At 41.2% G+C, this 19,658-nt stretch overlaps 1 protein-coding gene across 2 annotated transcripts in view; it reads left to right on the top strand.

Annotated features, from left to right (window-relative positions):
- Nucleotides 1-4,533: 4,533 nt before the first annotated feature.
- Nucleotides 4,534-19,658, top strand: part of dbpa (D site albumin promoter binding protein a) — a 30,003-nt gene continuing 14,878 nt past the window's right edge. Inside the window, exons 1-4 of one of the 2 annotated variants that reach the window (XM_068575187.1) lie at nt 4,534-5,286; nt 5,380-5,661; nt 12,965-13,230; nt 13,715-13,988. In XM_068575187.1, the coding sequence (XP_068431288.1) occupies nt 5,466-5,661; nt 12,965-13,230; nt 13,715-13,988 (736 nt within the window). In that variant the 5' untranslated portion in view covers nt 4,534-5,286; nt 5,380-5,465. The remainder of the gene's footprint in view (nt 5,287-5,379; nt 5,662-12,964; nt 13,231-13,714; nt 13,989-19,658) is intronic. The other variant, XM_068575188.1, reaches the window with a different exon arrangement.

The following is a 19,658-nucleotide window of genomic DNA, read 5'->3' on the forward strand; positions in this document are numbered from 1 at the left end:
ACTTTTTGTATTAATTTGGGGTGCAGACACTACGTTTTTATTTTTAGGAGAATTTTCCAAGAAAAAACTAATCACAAAATGATTTCCTTGAGTAAAAAAAAGAAGCTAAACTTAAAGTTATCCGAAACTTTAATTGTAATTGGCTTTCTATTGACAGATTAAAATGCTTTATTATTATTATTATAACATTAAAATCATTAATTAATAATAATAAAAAGTTACACCCACTTGTAAAATTGTAAATTAAAGAAAAATATTTTGAGAATATTGTGCTAGTAGCACCTAACCCAAGCTGCTGCTCCTCACCATTTACGTTTTATTATTTACGTTTATTACATTTTATTGTTTTATTGTTCTATTACCAGGCAGATGTGCTTGTATTTGTTTAGGTTTTGTGACCATTATGATGTCATTTAGTGGGATTTAATTCAGTACTTTAAAAAAGAAAGAAAATAAATTGTTTCAGAAACATTGACATATTAGTAATAGTTAAAGATTTTTAATTCGATCAAACTTAATTTTAGTTTGTAGAGTTGTAAACCATGACATTGATCTGAATGTATACACAACTTCAAAGGTAAATAGTAATTTAGGTTACATAAATAATTTTACTATACCGAACATTTCATTAATCAATTTAATAAAATTAAATTTCCTTTCATAGTTTAGATACAATTATGAATATAAATCAGCAGAATTAAAACATTTTAAAGTGTAAAGTTAAGAATATATCTCGATTTAGATAAATTCCTTTTGTGCAACCACTTATATAAATAAAATAAACATAACATTTCAGTGAAGATGTTTGGGTGAGTGTCACTGTTTTCTTAAAAACAAGTTATCTGCAAAACAACTATTGATGACATTAAATTACTTTGTCAAAAAAATCTCCCAATTTTCAGTTTTAACATTTGATTATGTTGAATAACTTTCAACTCCTTTTTAATAAAGATTTATATATTTTCTTCAGTTGTTAAGGTTATGTTTTTATATCCGATCTGAACGCTGAAACTCTCACACAGCAGCTTGTTTCCCGATAATGAATTCTTTGTGTGTACTTGTATCCATATTCCCCTCCTGCAGGACCGGAGGGGTTTCCCTCCCTGACGCGTCGGCTCCATCCTGACAGGAGCTCAGGTGTTGTGCACCTGGACGCGCTCAGGTGAGCCGCGTTTCGCCTCCTCGAGCATCCAGCTGGGGCCTCGTCACAGCTGTGGAAGCATTGCTCGCATCCTTTATTAAAGTAGGAAGATGCTCCACTCCGAGTAGAAGTACTGCATTTAAAACCTTTTACTTACAGATGCACTTAAAGTACTTAATGTGCAGTGAAATGATTCCCTTAAGTGACGTTTCAGACTTTAATATTCTGCATTAATGTGTTGAGTTTAATCTACAGCAATGCATCGTGTTCTAACTGAATATTGTGCGTTCAAAAAGTCAACTTGTATGCATCTTCCAGCTGACCCCGGAGGCTGGAGTAGAATTATTAACACAGAAAAGTGAAGCACAAGTATCTCGGAAAAACACTGAAGAAGTACTTAGTTACAACCAGTACATGAACATTGTGGAAGGCGAGCGCAGTGTGATTTTTGAAGGTTTGTTTCTCCCACGTTCAGCACTTTTATACTGCTAAGTGAAGAACTAATAAATGATTATATATAGTTTATTATAAGGGGCTGTCAAAATATTGTCATAGAAGCTGGAAGATTTGTAGAATGTACATTTTATTTGATTGCATCACTCTCACTAAACAATGCTGTAGAAGTACTTGGTCGTGTTGCACTGCTGCTGATCAAGTGTACTGTCCCTGTGAGAGCTATGCATTCATTGTTATTTTTGTCATATTTTTTTGGGCGCATTACTGCCAAACGGCCACTAGATGGCGCCGTTTAAACACTTAAAATGACGGCTGGGGGAAATAATCTGAATTGGAAATGGCTCATGAAACTCGGATCACACAGTGGAGTCAAGCTGTTGTTCCTCACTTTCACTAATGCATGCCAACAAACACACACACACACACACACACACACACACACACACACACACGGGGAGAATTGTGGACTCTTACTACTAGCACATTCCTGTCACGTATATTTGACAGCAGACTGTCACCACAGGGCTTGCAGACTTTTTTTTGTTCAGGTCCTTTCCAAGAACTGTTGTTCCCACAGTGCAGCTGCTGCATCTGATTCATAAATCAGTCAAATTAGCATCAACAGGAAACGCATGATGTGGGATGTTCACGGGTGATTTACGCCTTTAATTCTTTCATCGGTGGTTATTATAATAATAATAATTATTATTATTATTATTATTATTATCATCATCATCAGGCTGTTATTGTAGTTAGCATTTTGTAGCTTTCACTCTGATATGCACACTCAATATAAATAAACACATGACAGGACGTGACAAAACATACCTGTGTGTACTATCAAAGAACACGCGTGTATTTATGTATCATGGACTGTGCACATGCATAAACTGTCAATGTCCTAAAGGTACTTACAAGGGTATTTTTGTTGTTTATATATAATTTTGTTGTACTACTTTTTCTGTATTTATTTAACCAAAAGTATATTTTTCAGCAAAGACTATAAAAATAAATAAAACAATGTAGTTTGAATTGGTTGTATGCATGCAGTGTAAAGTAAGAATTAAAACATATATTAAGAGTAAAAGGTAATCAAGCTATTGTATGATGTAACACAGAAGTACAAACATGTAACACAGTACTAATATTCTCAAGATATACTATTCAACACACTATTATGTTGTGGAACAGGTAAACAAAACAAGTACTATGTACAAAAATAATACATTTATTTATAAATTGCATATATTTTTTATTTTGTAATTTCTGTTTTTATTTTATTTTATTGTGTTAATTCATCTTTTTAAATTTATTTTCATTTAGTTCTGCTGAATTAAAAAAACAACTAATGTGATGTATTTGATTTATTTATTTATTTTGTGATTTATTTATATTTTTATTTTAAAGAAACTAATGTGATTTATTTATTTTTTAAACACTAATCCACACAATCAGTTTCCACCTCCCCTCCTCCTTCTCCTTCTCCCCCCTCCTCCCCCCTCCAGACGGCCTGTCACGCGGCAGTTGCATGGGGAATCCTGTGGGCGGAGACTGTGACCTAATTCTGCCCAATGGGAGGCCTGGAGAGGCCGCGAGTGACCTAGATTCAGCCAATCGCGACGCGGCAGGGTCGCCGGTAGGCAACAGTCGGCGCGTGCAGAGGCCATGTGCTTCTTCGGTGTTCCGAGCGCGAGAGGCAGATAGGGACATTTAACAAGGAGAAAAACAGACGAACGTGACTCCCTGTTCCCGGGATTTAAAACAATAAATAAAACGTAATAATTAAAAAAACTAATGGATTACAGTTAATTCATGATTAATAAAACGTGTACATTTACAAAAAAAGAAAATGTTTCGTGCCAAACTGTTATCTTTAAAAAAACGTTACATATATGTTGTGCGTCATATCCGCCCACTTTGTTTGAGCTACATGTCTAAACCCGAGAGGAGAGAAACATCATGTAGGAAAGCAAACCGCATCCTGACGTCTCAGGACTCTTTTTATTATTTTTTATTTTTTGTTTAGGGGTTTACAACACAGTCAGTAGTCCTCGCCGTTGTTTTGGCCTCCCTGTTTTAAAAATGACAGCGTGAGAGAAGAACAAGGGGAGGGGTGCGTTCATGGTCCATCCAGGACCGAGCTCGACTCGGGTGGGCGTGGCTTAGCGCGCAGCAGCCCCAGCTGCAGACTGTCATTGGCTGAAACCGCGGGGAGGTGTTGTACTTTATGCAAATATATGTTGCATTCATGTACATGCCGGAGGAATAGCAAATAAGCGCGCCCTTGTTAAAGTACAACTGGTAGTGATAATAAAAGCGTTCCTGTTGAAGTGAAAATGAGACAATCAATTGTAATAATTGCGTAAAAAATTCAACTCGATCGACAATTTTTGCGATAAAAGTTGGCTATTAGATTGCATGTTATTCAACTAAAACGTTTGTACTCGTTGTAATTTATGTTTATAGTATTGAAGTCAAAGACAATTGTTTTTAACCAACTAAGTTAGAATAATACTTAATATATATATATATATATATATATATATATATATATATACATATATATATATATATATATATATATATATATATATATATATATATATATATATATATATATATATATATATATATAGTATGGCACGTTTACGTGTTTAAAACCTCAGATTTACCAGCTTTCCCATGCATCCGTGAACGCCAAGCGCGTTACCGAGGACACAGGGAGCGGAGAGGGGGCGTGGCCTTGCTATGCAAACGATCCACGCCCCCAAGAGCCTTTCCCCCGTGAGCGGTGACGTCACACGAGCGGCCCGTGTTGGTTCCAGCTGACTTGGGGGAGAGAGGGAGAGAGAGAATCAGAAAGAACGACGAAAATAGAGAGAGAGAGAGAGAGAGAGAGAGAGAGAGAGAGAGAGAGAGAGAGAGAGAGAGAAAATAAGAGCCATCAGTCTCATCTATCTGACTCTCATTCTACTGGATATTATTATTTTTTGGGGGGGTTTCTCTTTATTTCCTTCATCTTATATTTTTCTCGCTCATATTTAATCACAAGTTGTTTTTTTTTAAATGTTCCTTTCGGAGACTCTACTGCCTCTGCTGTTCTCTACTCACTGCATGGAACTCTACCGCCGTTTGACTGCGCTTCTATTTGTTCCTTTTTGCTTTTATTATTTATTTTTTCCACCTCTGGACTAAGATCACCTCCCCCTCAACGATCGATCGATCAATCGGGTCGATCGATCGATCAGCCGGACCTGAGGGTGAGTTTGTGAGTGTTTTCCCACAAACTCGAAGGCTAAAGGGGGGGTGGGGGGAGAGACTTCACTCGCTGCAGAGCTCCGGGATTCAATCGGTCTTCCTGTGCGTGTGAGTGTGTGTGTGTGTGCGTGTGTGTGTGTGTGTGTGTGTGTGTGTGTGTGTGTGTGTGTGTGTGTCTGCGTGTGTGTGTTTGTGAGAGAGTGTGCGGCGCTGAGTTAGTTCAAATAAAAACATTTAAATATTAAAATAAAGACAGAGGTGGTCCGCAGCTCGCGGCCGCTCCGCCGGTCTGAGAGGATGCTTTAGACTCGGGAGAACATGGTGCCATTTTGGAGATAAGTGCCCCCTTCTTTTTTTTCTTTTTCTTTTTTTTTTTTTTGCACACACATATTTTTCTTCTTCATGGGACGGGAGGACAAGCGGGATATAAGGTGGAGGTCTTCAGCGCGCGCACCTTTCGACGTCGCGCCTGTCAATTAGTGTCGCTAATTGGATTATTTTGATCTTGAACTTACGGGCTGCAGGTTCCGCTCCTCGCCGTCTCCTCCTCCCCCTGAAACTCCTACGTCCTCCTCTTCCTCCTCCTCCTCCTCTTCCTCCTTTGGAAGTTATGTCAAGGCCTCTCACTCAGCTCCTACCGCCGGATCTCCCTTCCGGGGCCACGAGCCCCCAGTTTGGGGCCAGCAACTCGCCCGGAAGTGGCCCCCAAGGCGGACACCTGACCTCCATGACCAACCTGAAGACTCTGCTCCAGCTGCCAATCAAGGCCGACCAGAGAGGAACCAAGGACTGCTGCGAGATGAAAGGTGAGGGCACGTGTTCGTGTGTGTGCGTGTGTGTGTGTGTGTGTGTGTGTGTGTGTGTGTGTGTGTGTGAGTGTGTGTGAGAGAGAGAGAGAGAGAGAGAGAGAGAGAGAGAGAGAGAGAGAGAGAGAGAGAGAGAGAGAGAGAGAGAGGGTTCCTATAGGAAGAAAGTTCTTAAAGGGACAGGAAGGACAAGTCACTTGATATACAAAAGACATGTCATTTTCATGTACTACAAGTGAATTAAAATATCCTACAAAACATGTTAATGTACTACAAGTGCATTACAATATCATACGATACATGTCAATGTACTACAAGTGCATTCAAATGTACTACAGTACATGTTAACATACTACACATACATTACAATATCCTACAATATATGTTAATGTACTAAAAGGGCATTCAAATGTAGTTCAATACAAGTTAATGTACTACAGCACATGTTAACATACTACAAATACATTACAATATCCTACAATACAAGTCAATGTATTACAAATGCATTAAAATGTACTACAGTACATGTTAATGTACTACAAATGCATTAAAATGTACTACAATACAAGTAAATGTATTACAAGTGGACTCAAATGTACTACAATACATGTTAAGGGCGATATACACTCTTGCAACTACAACTGCGGCTGGCAACGCAGTTGCATCAACGGACTCGTTTTGGTTAATAGTTCCCGCCTTTTCCAGGTGGCGCAACGACCGTTTAGAGTCGACCTGCACACCGACGTTCACGACATCTCCCTCCAGGAATTCACCTCCATCTGCGTGTCCTGATACTCCGTCAGACGGGGTTTATAAATGCTCATATTTGTGGACCTCTTCAGCCAAACGTTCTTCAACAGGATCCGTTGTTCGTGTTTCTGCTGTGGCTTTTAAAAACAGAGGTATTATGCTATGAAACCAGAAATGCTAGACTCAGAAAGGACGTGGTTAGCGGACCAATCACAGCCTTGCTGCTGCGAACGGCTCGCGTCGCTTTGACGGATAGTCAGAGGTTTTGAGTGACGCACGCAAGATGGCTGATGGGACTACGCAAGGGGCCCTTGAGGGTCTTGCGTGTTGCTTCTCTGCGTAAAACCCGAGTATAAATGACGCTTTATGTTCTACAATACATGTTAATGTACATGTTAAGTACATTCCAATGTACTACAATACAAGTCAATGTACTACAAGTGCATTACATGTACTACAAGTACATTCAAATATACTACAAGTACACTCAAATGTACCACTATTTATGTTAATGTACTATAAGAACATTAAAATGTACTGCAATACATGTTAATGTACTACAATACATGTTTATGTACTGCAATTGGATTCAAACGTACTACAATACAAGTTAATGTACTGCAATACATGTTAATGTACTACAGTACAACATACTACAAATACATTACACTATCCTACAATACATGTTAGTGTACTACAAGTGCATTAAAATGTACTATAATACAAGTCGATGTACTACAAGTGCATTAACATGTACTAAAATACATGTTAATGTACTACAAGTGCATTGCAATGTACTACAATAAGTTTAATGTAGTTCAAGTAGATTTAAATGTACTACAAGTATATTCAAATGTACTACAATACATGTTAATGTATTACAAGGGCATTAAATGTACTACAACACATGTTAATGTACTACGAGTACATTGCTGCCTCTGTTAGGAGTTTGTTTGATGCACTGCTGTGAATTAGTGCAATAAAATAAAGTACACAATCTGAACTATAAATGCACCGTGGAGACATTCTGAAGCCTCTGCAGGAATATTATATTGTCATATTTTAGTGATTTAGTGAAATAGAGCTGAAACTACTGTTTCATTGATCATTTAGTCGACGACGAGACATTTTTAAAACAAAACATAAATCAAATCTTTGTTTCAAGCTTCTCAAAAGTGATGATTTCTCTTTAAGCAGACACTAAACTGCATTTATTTGGGTTTGTTGGTCACATTTACAAGAAACAGGTCCACTGAGACGTTACAATCTGCAATCTGAATTGATAACCAACATGATATATTAGTTTTTGCTCTAATATGAAAAACCAACAATACATATTCATTCCAGAGCTTCTATCAACGTAAGCCTGAAATGACACAGACTTATCACAGCAATTATTCATTATTCATTGCTGTGTGTGTGTCTGTGTGCGTCTGTGTGTGTTTGTGTGTGTGTGATCGTGTGTGCTTGTGTGTGTGTGACTGAGTTTGTTTGTGTGTGTGTGTGTGTGTGTGACTGAGTGGGTAGGTGTGATTGTAAAATACAGAGGCCCTGCTTGTCCAACACACACACACACACACACACACACACACACACACACACACACACACACACACACACACACACACACACACACTCAGTCTTCACTTCAGCTGTCCTCCTGCTGGATTGTCATATTAAATGCTTCCTTTTTGCATTTCGTGGAGAAATGAAATGATGATGATGATGATGATGATGATAATGAGGAGGAGGAGGAGGAGGGAAGAAGAGGGTTTAAAAAAAGATTCACAATCTGGAGTGGATGCTACCAAAATGCAGCAGCACTGGTTTTTGCGTTCTGATCCTCAGCTCTGTTTAAATAAAGGTTAGTGGGTGGGATTGAATTGTTCCCCACCAGCTGCCATGACAAATATTAACCAGGCTCTCTCTCTCTCTCTCTCTCTCTCTCTCTCTCTCTCTTTCTCTCTCTCTCTCTCTCTCTCTCTCTCTCTCTCTCTCTCTCTCTCTCTCTCTCTCTCTCTTTCTCTCTCTCTCATAACTCCCAGTTCATAACACACACACACACACACACACACACACACACACACACACACACACACACACACACAGACACACAGACACACACACACACACACACACACACACACACACACACACACACACTGGATTGTGTAGTTTTTAGTGAGGACACTTTAAAAGGACAATTTATTTTCTTTTATGTTGTCTCCTCTGTGAGGACGTGTCCCCACGAGCAGAATGGACTCTCCAGAGTCGGACCTCACAAGTGTGGATAAAACCGGACACACACACACACACACACACACACACACACACACACACACACACACACACACACAAGAGGGAGAAAAAGAAAGCGTGCTCCCCGTGGGGTGTTTCTGGTGACCCCTGGTGGTCACTTGGTGCTACTGCAGGCCCATTTCATTTGTTCTGTTGCATGAAGAGGAGGAAGAGGAGGAGAATGAAGAGGAGGAGGAGGAGGAGGAGGAGGAGGAGGAGGAGGAGGAGGAGGAGGAGGAGGAGGAGATGATGGTGAGCGCGGCTGACAGGCTCTCTATGGAGCCAGAAAGCAGCTCTGAGGCCTCGGCTGTGTCCTCGTTGTCAGCTCGCATCGACCGCACGCTCTCCTAATGCCGGGCGATGCATTCAGGGGTGTGTTGAAAAAAAAAAAAAAAAGAGAGAGAAGATGTTTTGCTCCGTGTTATTTTTTCTCCTCTTCTTCTTTCCAGAGACAATGTTTCGCTGCTCGGCTTTTGTTTGACGCCTTCACAAACACCCACTCCATCTGCTCCATCGCTTCCTCCCTGTCTGTCGCTCGCTCTCTCTCGTCTTTTCATTCCCGTCTCGCTGTCCTCTTCCTCTTCATCAGATCTCTCTTCCTCGGTCCCTCTGCTGATTTACACTCATCTTCTTCTGTTCTTCATCTCTCTGTTCATCTTCTACAGCAAGCTCTCATCTCTCTGTCTTGATTTTCCATTTCCCCATCTGCCCCTCTTCTTTCTCCTGTTTATTCTCTGCTCTTTGAGGTATTTCCTTATTACCTGAAATCACATTTTGTTATTGTTATTTGTTTCTTTTCTTTCCCTTATATGGACCCAGCGGGCGCAGGTGTGTGTCCTTGATTTGTGTCCAAAGAGTCCGCCGTTGGAATGAATCAACGCATGTGCACACAGACGAGTGATTTACTCTCCTGAAATCTCTAAGTCAGCGTCAGCGGTGCAGGTTGCTGTCGAGCCTCCAGCTGTGTTTGGGTTCGATTCCCGTATTCATACAGTTGTGTGGCTGCGCAGCGCGGCGACCTTGAGCTGCTTTAGTTCTTATGTTGTTGGTCTGAGTGAGCAGGAACTCTCAATAAGCTGCTTGGGTTTCATGCAGTTTTTGGTTTGGAGATGAAGGGTTTTATTTTTGCTTTCATCTTAGATTTTGATGATAGTGATTTGTTTTTTGATGTATTTTGCCCAAAACACGCAGAGAAAAAATAGCAAGAAATATCAGGGAAAACTGTTTACAGTTACAGATAATTGAGTTGGATCAATAAAAGCAAAAATGTGTGAAAGCAGAAATATGATTTAAATGCTCCTCATGTTAAAGCACCGTATTTTCACCATGTTCCATCGTGTTCCCAACGTGTTCCCACCATGTTCCCACCTGTTTCTACCGCTTCCATCGTGTTCCCATCATGTTCCCATCGTGTTCCCACTGTGTGCCAACTATGTTCCCATCGTGTTCCCATCGTGTTCCCACTTTGTTCCCACCGTGTTCCCACCGGTTTCTACCGCTTCCACCGTATTCCCATCGTGTTCCACCGTATTCCCATCGTGTTCCACCGTGTTCCCATTGTGTTCCACCGTGTTCCCATTGTGTTCCCACCGTGTTCCCACCGTGTTCCTATCGTGTTCCCACCTGTTCTCACCGTGTTCCCACCGTGTTCCCACTTTGTTCCCATCGTGTTCCCACTTTGTTCCCATCGTGTTCCCACTTTGTTTCCATCGTGTTCCCATTTTGTTCCCATCGTGTTCCCACCTGTTCTCACCGTGTTCCCACCGGTTTCTACCGCTTCCATCGTGTTCCCACCGTGTTCCCACCGTGTTCCCATCGTGTTCCCACCGTGTTCCAACCGTGTTCCCATCGTGTTCCCACTGTGTTCCTACCGTGTTCCCACCGTGTTCCCATCGTGTTCCCACCTGTTCTCACCGGTTTCTACCGCTTCCATCGTGTTCCCATCGTGTTCCCACTGTGTTCCCACCGTGTTCCTATTGTGTTCCCACCGTGTTCCCACAGTATTTTCTTGGTATTTCCAAGATGTTTGCACCATATTTTTAACATTGTTTTGAACGGTTTGAGGTTTTACTGTTCGCCATTTTTTTCTCGTCGCATGGTTTTTTGCAATGGTTTCCATGGTAAATTAGCGCCAGCAGCTGTTTAAATGCCGGCTCTTAACGTTCGTATTTACAGGTGCGTTCGTATTTTTACCTCTACTTTTACTGATATCCTGGATTCATATACATTTAGAGGGGAACCTGGTCCGTGCACCTCTTTGAGTAAGAGCCTGAACCGGAACACAGAGTTAGCATCGCGCTGGTTCCCGTCCACAATAAGCTAATGGGACATTAAATATTTTGATTATTGCCAAATAATAACAGACCTCATTGGACCCCATTGAAACAACACGATGACTTCGAGACAAAACGCAGATTATTTTCTGGGTTTTTGGGACTCTTTGCTGCCCGTTGTTTAAGAAACGTAACAGTTGTTAACTGTTTTTCAGGGTTGACAGTTTTTCTTTTGATCATTTTAAATGCTCTTCCTCCTTCTGTGTGCTTCTCTCTTCGCTTTGTTGTTTCCACGTTTTAATCTCCTGCGTCTCTTAATAATGTTCTCTCCATTTCTCTCTCTCTCTCTCTCCCGCTCTCTCTCAGTCTCTCTTTTTCTCTCCCGAGGCCTCCATCTGTCTCGCTCTCCATCTCCCTGTTTGTCTCCATCTCTCACTCTTTCGGTTTCCGTTTCTCCATCTCCATATTTCTCTTTCTCTCCCCCCCCTTCTCTCTCTCTCTCTCTCTCTCTCTCTCTCTCTCGATCTCTCTCTCTCTCCCTTTCTCTATCTCTCCATCTCTCTCTTATCTCTCTCCATCTCTCTCCTTTCTCTCCAGCTGTGTCCATCTCTTCCTCATCTTTCTCACCTCTCTTCATCTCTCTATCTCTCCCTATCTCGCTCCATCTCTTCATCTCTCTCTCATCTCTCTCCATCTCTTCATCTCTCTCTCTCATCTCTCTCCATCTCTCTCTCATCTCTCTCCCCCTCTCGTTCCCTCCGTCTCATTTCGCTGTCATCCCAGCAGTTAAATGATCTTTTATTACTATTTCATTGTTTTTATTATTCAGCGTGTTAGTTATTCAATAAGTACGTATGGAGGCATAATTCTGTAAAACGATTTCATCAAAGCATCAGAGCACAAAAACAATCTGAAGAAATCGCTAGTGTTCTTTCCGTGTCTCGCAATGAAGTTCGTCATTTATTTTTTTTCTGATGACGCGTTATCGATGTCTACATCAATCTTTCCATCATAAGCCCCGCCCCCTCTGCAGCAGGTCAGAGGGCGGGGTCGCTTAAGTCAACTTTATTTATAGAAACTTTTTAATGATCGCGGCTAAGTGCTTTACAGAAAGCACAGGACGCCGCTGCTCACCACACAGCTGTCTGTCTCTGCAGGGATCTTTCCCCACAAACGCCGCACACGACCACAACGGAGAGAAAAAGACCCCAAAACGTTGCTTTCGCTTCCTGAGTCCGTATAGTTGCATGATGGGACATGTAGGAGATAAATTCTGAATCACAGTCGTAGCACAAGAGATGGAGAGTCGTCACGCGTTAACATGGGTGTTTGATGTGCATCATGCGCCCGCCAGTGTGTGTGTGTGTTTGTGGGTGTGTGTGCGTGCGTGCGTGTGTGTGTGTGTGTGTCTTACCCTCAGGAGATCAAACCTGTGACCATCTGGCCACCAGACTCTTTCTTTCCGCACTTTAATGCAGAATATGTGATGGAATATTTCAAATGAATCATTCCATGTCTACAATTGTGTCAGATTTTTGATATTTTTGGGGTTGATTAGGGATTTAGAAGAACAGATGATGACAGAAGAAACTCACTCTCTTTAGTCAAATTAAAATGAGACGTCTTCGCAGATGAAATCACGTTCTTGAAATTGACATGACGCTGTTTCAAATGTTGCCATACCACCACCTCTTGTATATATATATTTATATATATATATATATATATATATATATATATATATATATATATATATATATATATATATATATATATATATATATATATATATCTTTTTTTATTGTGATGTGTTTTAAAATCCTAAACTGTTGACTCACAAACAAATCCAATGTGTCTGGTCTCGGCAAAAATAAAAACCTTGAACCTTAAAATCAGTTTTGACTTCAATAAATCATTGGCCACATGAAAGCCACATGCGGTGTCGAGGTGAACGAATCTAACACACTTCTGGTTCCCTCCAGACAAAGACAAGCCCTCGGACTCTGAAGAAGAATCGCAGAGCAACAACAGCGGGGCCGGGTCCGGAGGCGGGGCCCCCGGGGCCGGCGCGCTGCGGCCCGCCTCCCACTCAGCGTTCCTGGGCCCGCTGCTGTGGGAGAGGACGCTGCCGTGTGACGGAGGCCTGTTCCAGCTGCAGTACATGGACCTGGAGGAGTTCCTGACCGAGAACGGCATGGGGATGCACGGCAACGGGCCCAGCTCCACCAGCGCCCAGATCCCCTCACAGGTAAAGGACCGCCTGGCCACCAGAACCCCGCTGCGTGTCACACGAAACAAACACACACATCTGCATGCGTAACGGGAACAAACTCAGTGGGGAAGACGGCGCCTCAGTCCAATTTCCGAGTATAAAATTCAGATTAAAATACCGCAACTCTTCCAAGCCAACATGGCAAAGGCCCCGGTGTTTTCTTTACCCATGCAAGCGCCGCTTCTGGGCTCATACACGGAAGGAAGGAATGATTCAAATAAGTGTTATTATTAGTGACAGATGGGGAAAAAGTCGTTCTGCAACACGTGACAGAGAACAATATTCAAAATTTGCTGCAAAGCCTGGATCTCTACCTGAAGGCTTGTGCTGACCAATTCACTAGAAAAGTAAAAATAAATAAAAGAAAAGCAAAATTTACAATGTCTAATCCTCACTAGCGTTAAATGAGCTAACGAGCTAGCATGTTGCTATCTGATGATACATTTTGTCCTCCTCCCAGAGCTCCCAGTCGGCGGTGCCCAACCAGAGTTCCCAGTGCCCTCCCACCTCTCCTCCACCCTGCTCCTCCGCCTCTTCCTCCTCCTCCATGTCCTCTTCCTCCTCCTCTTCCTCGCTGCTGGGACTGGAGAACGTCCAGCCACAACCGCCGCCGCCGCCACCACCGCCACCTTCACTGCCGCCTCAACAACAGCAGCCGCCGCCGCCGCCGCCACCACCACCACCACCGCCGCCGCCACTGCCGGGCATGATGGGAGGACCCGAGTGTCATCAGGGTGAGTGAAGGAAGGAGTTTGGGTTTCATATAGTTATTTATTTATTTTTTAAACAGAAAGAAGTGATGAGATGACCATTTTTTATACCTTTAAAACTGCAAACCTACATTCTCCCCACTGACCACCAGGGGGCGACTCCTCTGGTTGTATAGAAGTCTACATAAATGGCTCTACTTCCCTCTTGATGTATTCCCTCAGTAAACATTGTAAACATGAGTTTATGTCTCAATCTCGAGGTCATTTTGTAAATGATGGTCCATTTAGAGTCAAATAGCCCATAAAGCAGGTGATACTAAGCTCCACCTTCTCATTTCACCTTCTGGTGGCAAAAGAAACCAAGATGGCCACGACCAAAAGGCCAAACTCAAGGTTTCAAAAAGACATCACGTCCACTTCTTTTCCACAGTCGACGGTCAGAAATCTTTTCTGACCGTCGACAGCGAGACTATACATTTGGCATCTTGACGCGAGGAGGTGACATTGGTATGACATCACAGCGTCATGATATATGAAGCCTTCACATGATCCGGTTCCTAATGAGGACACAGGGACTCTTGATGATACATTACATTAACTAACCCCCTCCTTCAACAATAAGCAGAGAGGGTTATTGTTTAATTATATCTCTGTGTGATAAACGGCAGCTCTCCTCTCTCCAGCAGCCTGTTTCCACCTTTACATATTCATAATGTATTGTTCCCACTCTCTGGTGCTTTTGATGTGAACCAGATCCGTCTGTCTGTCTTTTATTTATTTATTTTTAATTTTCACAAGCCTGACAAATTATAATTATGGCTAATTAAAAACCACAAAGCCATTTCTTATCATGCTGACGGTCATGTTTTTATTCTCAGAGCCATCACAGCGAATTTCACGATGATTTATTGACAGATCTCCATTTTGAGCACAAGATGCTAAAGCAGCTCGAGCACCTAAAGACACTAAAGCAGCTAAAGACATTAAAGCAACTAAAGCAGCTAAAGACATTAAAGCAACTAAAGCAGCTAAAGACATTAAAGACACTAAAGCAGCTAAAGACATTAAAGCAACTAAAGCAGCTAAAGACATTAAAGCAACTAAAGCAGCTAAAGACATTAAAGCAACTAAAGCAGCTAAAGACATTAAAGCAACTAAAGCAGCTAAAGACATTAAAGCAACTAAAGCAGCTAAAGACATTAAAGCAACTAAAGCAGCTAAAGACACTAAAGCAGCTAAAGACGCTAAAGACGCTAAGGCAGCTTAAGACACTAAAGCAACTAAAGCAGCTAAAGACGCTAAGGCAGCTTAAGACACTAAAGCAACTAAAGCAGCTAAAGACGCTAAGGCAGCTTAAGACACTAAAGCAACTAAAGCAGCTAAAGACGCTAAGGCAGCTTAAGACACTAAAGCAACTAAAGCAGCTAAAGACACTAAAGCAGCTAAAGACGCTAAAGACACTAAAGCAGCTAAAGACACTAAGGCAGCTTAAGACACTAAAGCAACTAAAGCAGCTAAAGACGCTAAAGCAGCTAAAGACGCTAAAGCAACTAAAGACGCTAAAGCAACTAAAGACGCTAAGGCAGCTTAAGACACTAAAGCAACTAAAGCAGCTAAAGACGCTAAAGCAGCTAAAGACGCTAAAGACGCTAAAGCAGCTAAAGACACTAAAGCAGCTAAAGACGCTAAAGACGCTAAAGATGCTAAAGCAGCTAAAGACACTAAAGCAACTAAAGCAGCTAAAGACGCTAAAGCAGCTAAAGACGCTAAAGACGCTAAAGCAGCTAAAGACACTAAAGCAGCTAAAGACGCTAAAGCAGCTGAAAGATGCTAAAGCACAATATATTGATTATTGTGGCTTTCATTTCTAGTCACAGGCTTAATATTTATGACGCACAACTATAATATTACAATCTTTCTGTGTTTTGGGTCCCTGTTTTTTTTAATATGTATTTCGCTCGAAGCAGCTCTGTAATTTATCATTTTACCGTTAACATTGTTGACTACAGCGTGAGACAGACAAGAGCGGAGGAAACGGAGAGAGAGTGAGGGAGAGAGAGGTAGAGGTAGAGAGACCATTATCAGAAGTCTGACTGCAACATTGTGAGCGTTGTCTTTTCTTTTCCCAGTTATAAACAATAAGAGAGGAGATGTTTCTCTCTTTGAGAGAACCGCTTAAAGGGAAGAAAGAAAAAATGATTTAAAAAAAACGAGACAGGCAGAAGAGAGACACATGAAAGGAAGCGAATACCACTGGATACTGCTGCAAGGCTCTGCAAGTGTGTGTCTGTGTGTGTACTGAGTGCTTCTGAGTACATGAATACACCATCTGTGTGTGTGTGTTTGCGTGTAGTCGTGTCCTTGTATGTGTTGTGTGTGTGTGTGTGTGTGTGTGTGTGTGTGTGTGTGTGTAACTTCTGACTTGCATACGAGTGTCCTCTTTGTTTCGTTATTTGTATGCAACTGTTTAATGTGGACATGCTCTCGTGTGTGTTTGTGTGTGTGTGTGTGTGTGTGTGTGTGTGTGTGTGTGTGTGTGTGTGTGTGTGTGTATGTATGCGTGTATATGTGTGTGTGTGCGTGTTCTATATTCTGAATTATAAACACGTGACTGGGCTGAGCATGATGCATCCAGCCAGAAATCCCTCAGGTCCCTGTGGAGCTGAAGTGTTACTACACAGAGCTGCAGAGAGAGAGAGAGAGAGAGAGAGAGAGAGAGAGAGAGAGAGAGAGAGAGAGAGAGAGAGAGAGAGAGAGAGAGAGGGAGAGAGAGAGAGAGGGAGAGAGAGAGGGAGAGACAGAGAGACAGAGGGAGAGAGAGAGGGAGAGGGAGAGGGAAATAGAGAGAGCGAGACAGACACAGACATTCAACCAGAGAAGTAGGTGAAAAATGAACTGGTTATAATAATCTGATGTTTGGTTTTAATTGAATTGTTTTCGGTGCTGATGGGATTTCAGAGGACATAAAGAAACAGATGCAGCTGTTTTATTCCTCACCTGTTTGCTGAAGTAAACACTATTCTAACATCTGTGAGGATTCAAATTGCATCTTCAGTTAAAAGAAGACAAACAAGCGACTAGTGGATGAACTCTGTGTTAAAGCTGTGACATTTAGACCATAACATTATGTTTTTTTAAGATTTCTTTGGTAAAACAGTGATTTAAAGTCATTCATTCTCATTAGAAACATTATAGATATAACTCATCATTCTCAGTTTGACCTGATTTTAAGGAAATAAATAAGTATTCTTATATTAATATATTGACCTTTTTTTGTCCGCACACATCCTTTCAGTAATTCATCCAATAAACAGAGAATGAGTCAAATAATGTCTGAAGTGCATACTGTACTGAAGGAAAATGCATTAGTCAGATTTCTGTATTATTAATATCTTATTTACATATCTTAAAAATGTTTTCAAAAATAAATAATAATAAAAAAACTCTACACTGGTAATTAACAATCAATGAAACATTCTACTCCCTTCATGGACGTTTTGGTTCATCATTATTGATCAGAGATTCATTCTGCTGGATTACTTAGAAACATAGAACAGGACGTTTTTACAACTATAAAACATAATATTCATGTCATCTGACGTCCAATTAAATCCCCTAACGATGCTCTTCACCCACCCTGTCTATCTTCTTTCATTTCTGTTCTTCTCTTGAGCCGTTTCTTTTCCTCCTCATGATCAAGTCCTTGCTTCCCTCTCAGGAAGCAGATTACCTTTAACTTCCTCTCCTCGGTGTCGCGCTGCAGCTTCCGGGTCGCCTCCCTCCGTCACAAAGCTTCCTAATCGAACACAGATCTCTAAACCTTCGGCTTCTCTGCAGCCCGGCTGCACGGACCCGATGACCTGCGATGCGCTTTGGAGGGAAGCATCTGCTGCGAGAATCTCTCACGCAGACGGGTTTTTAAAAGCCGCTGACCGACTGACGGGGAAAGCTTCAGCGGCGAGGCTGCAGATGAAGACGATCCTGCAACACGAGATCTGAACCCCCAAAAACAGCAAAGCCAGAGTTCACACGCAGAAGCTAAATTGGGAACTTGACATTTTACTTATTCATAAGCTAGATTTCAGTGCTCGTGTTCTAAACATTTTCAGTTTCATCTTCAGATGATTCTCAGCTGACTGGTATCTCTCACCGCACATCTGTATGGACTTCATAAACCCTTTTAGATCTGTAATGATGGAGGCCCGCCAGGTTCCTTTTGTCTTATTCATCAATCAATATGTCCAAAATTTCCTTTTGACTAAATTATTTTGCTCCTTATTTACAGGACAAATGTAACTTTCAATAATCTGGCAACTATTTGTCATTATTGTTTGTTATAAAGGCTTCAAACAGTGTGTACAAAACTAAAAAAGTAAAGTGACATAAATTTAATTTTCATTATGTTTCTCTTCATAAACAATAAAAAAAGTTTAAAAAATTGAATAAAGAAAAAAGGAAGTAAAAAGGCTTCATGCTATGAACAGAGAGTTGCTTAACCGTTTGAAGCCTAACCCATCAAATAATATTCAGAGAATTCATATTTTTTAAATATTGAAGTGTTTATTGGACCTTGAGTCCAAACGTTCCTTTTTATTTAAGTTTTCTCACCATGGGACATTTCTGGTTTTCCCTTTTTTTTTCAGTTTTCTCAAAGTCTATTTTCCCTGAAAGGAGAATTTGTTATGACGTTGGTGATCCTCTTGACTTTCCCTCTAGCGCCACCAGCAGGTCAACGTTCTCCTGTATTAGAACTTAGATGCTGTTCAATATCTTAACATCCACTTGGTTCTACGGTTCTCAGAAGAACTCTGAAGTGGTGGAACCGTGCGAGGTTGATGTTTGTGTGTGTTTTTGGTCGGATCGCTGTGAAACTCTCCGTTCCCCATAAAGATAAAAAACGTTTTTATACACAAAAGAAAACTTGGCAGGTAGCATTTTACAATAAGTACACACTCTTTAGCATTAGTAAAGCATGAATAAACACAGAATTCATCATTCATAAAGCATTGCTCCAACATAAACACTCATAACTCTTAGTATGCAATTCATAAACAGTTAGAAATGGTTAATTATTCATTAATAAGCTTGTGTTTTCATTTATAAATGAAGTATTAAGGACTTAGAGATGATTAATAAGGTCATTTGTAGTGTGAAGAATATGCTTTACAAAGCATTCATAAATGTCACGATTACTTCAGTACTCGTTAGTTAAGCAGTAACTACTGAACTAATACTACTGAACTAATACTAAATAGTGTGTACTTAATATTAAGTGCGACTGAAAAGTTACTTCCTGTATAAAACATACTTTATAATATGATATTAAATGTAGAGCTGCCTCGACGCTGCTCCTTTAACGCTCGCCCCCCTGAGAGCTGCTGCTCTACATTATTCAAAAAATAAATATGAACACGGTTGATCTTTTACAGTTCTTTGTTTTTACTGCTGAAAGGAAAACACATCAAAACAAAGTGCATGGAAAAGGTCAAGCGGCTCGCATTGCTGCAGCCTCACACTCCCAGAGCTGCAGCACCGAGTCTGAACCTCTGGAACCTGTAAAACCTCTAAAACCTCCAGACCAGAGACCACAGCGTCTAGACGGGAAGGATCCCCCACCGAACTCTTTAGGAGCCATCGAGGAGAGAGGAGACAGGAGACAGGAGACAGAAGTCAGTCTGAGGAAAGTGACGAGAG

Source organism: Clinocottus analis, unplaced genomic scaffold (genome assembly GCF_023055335.1).
Source record: "Clinocottus analis isolate CAN_PGR_092001 unplaced genomic scaffold, fCliAna1.0.p SCAF_14, whole genome shotgun sequence".
NCBI classification, from domain to species: Eukaryota; Metazoa; Chordata; class Actinopteri; order Perciformes; family Cottidae; genus Clinocottus; species Clinocottus analis.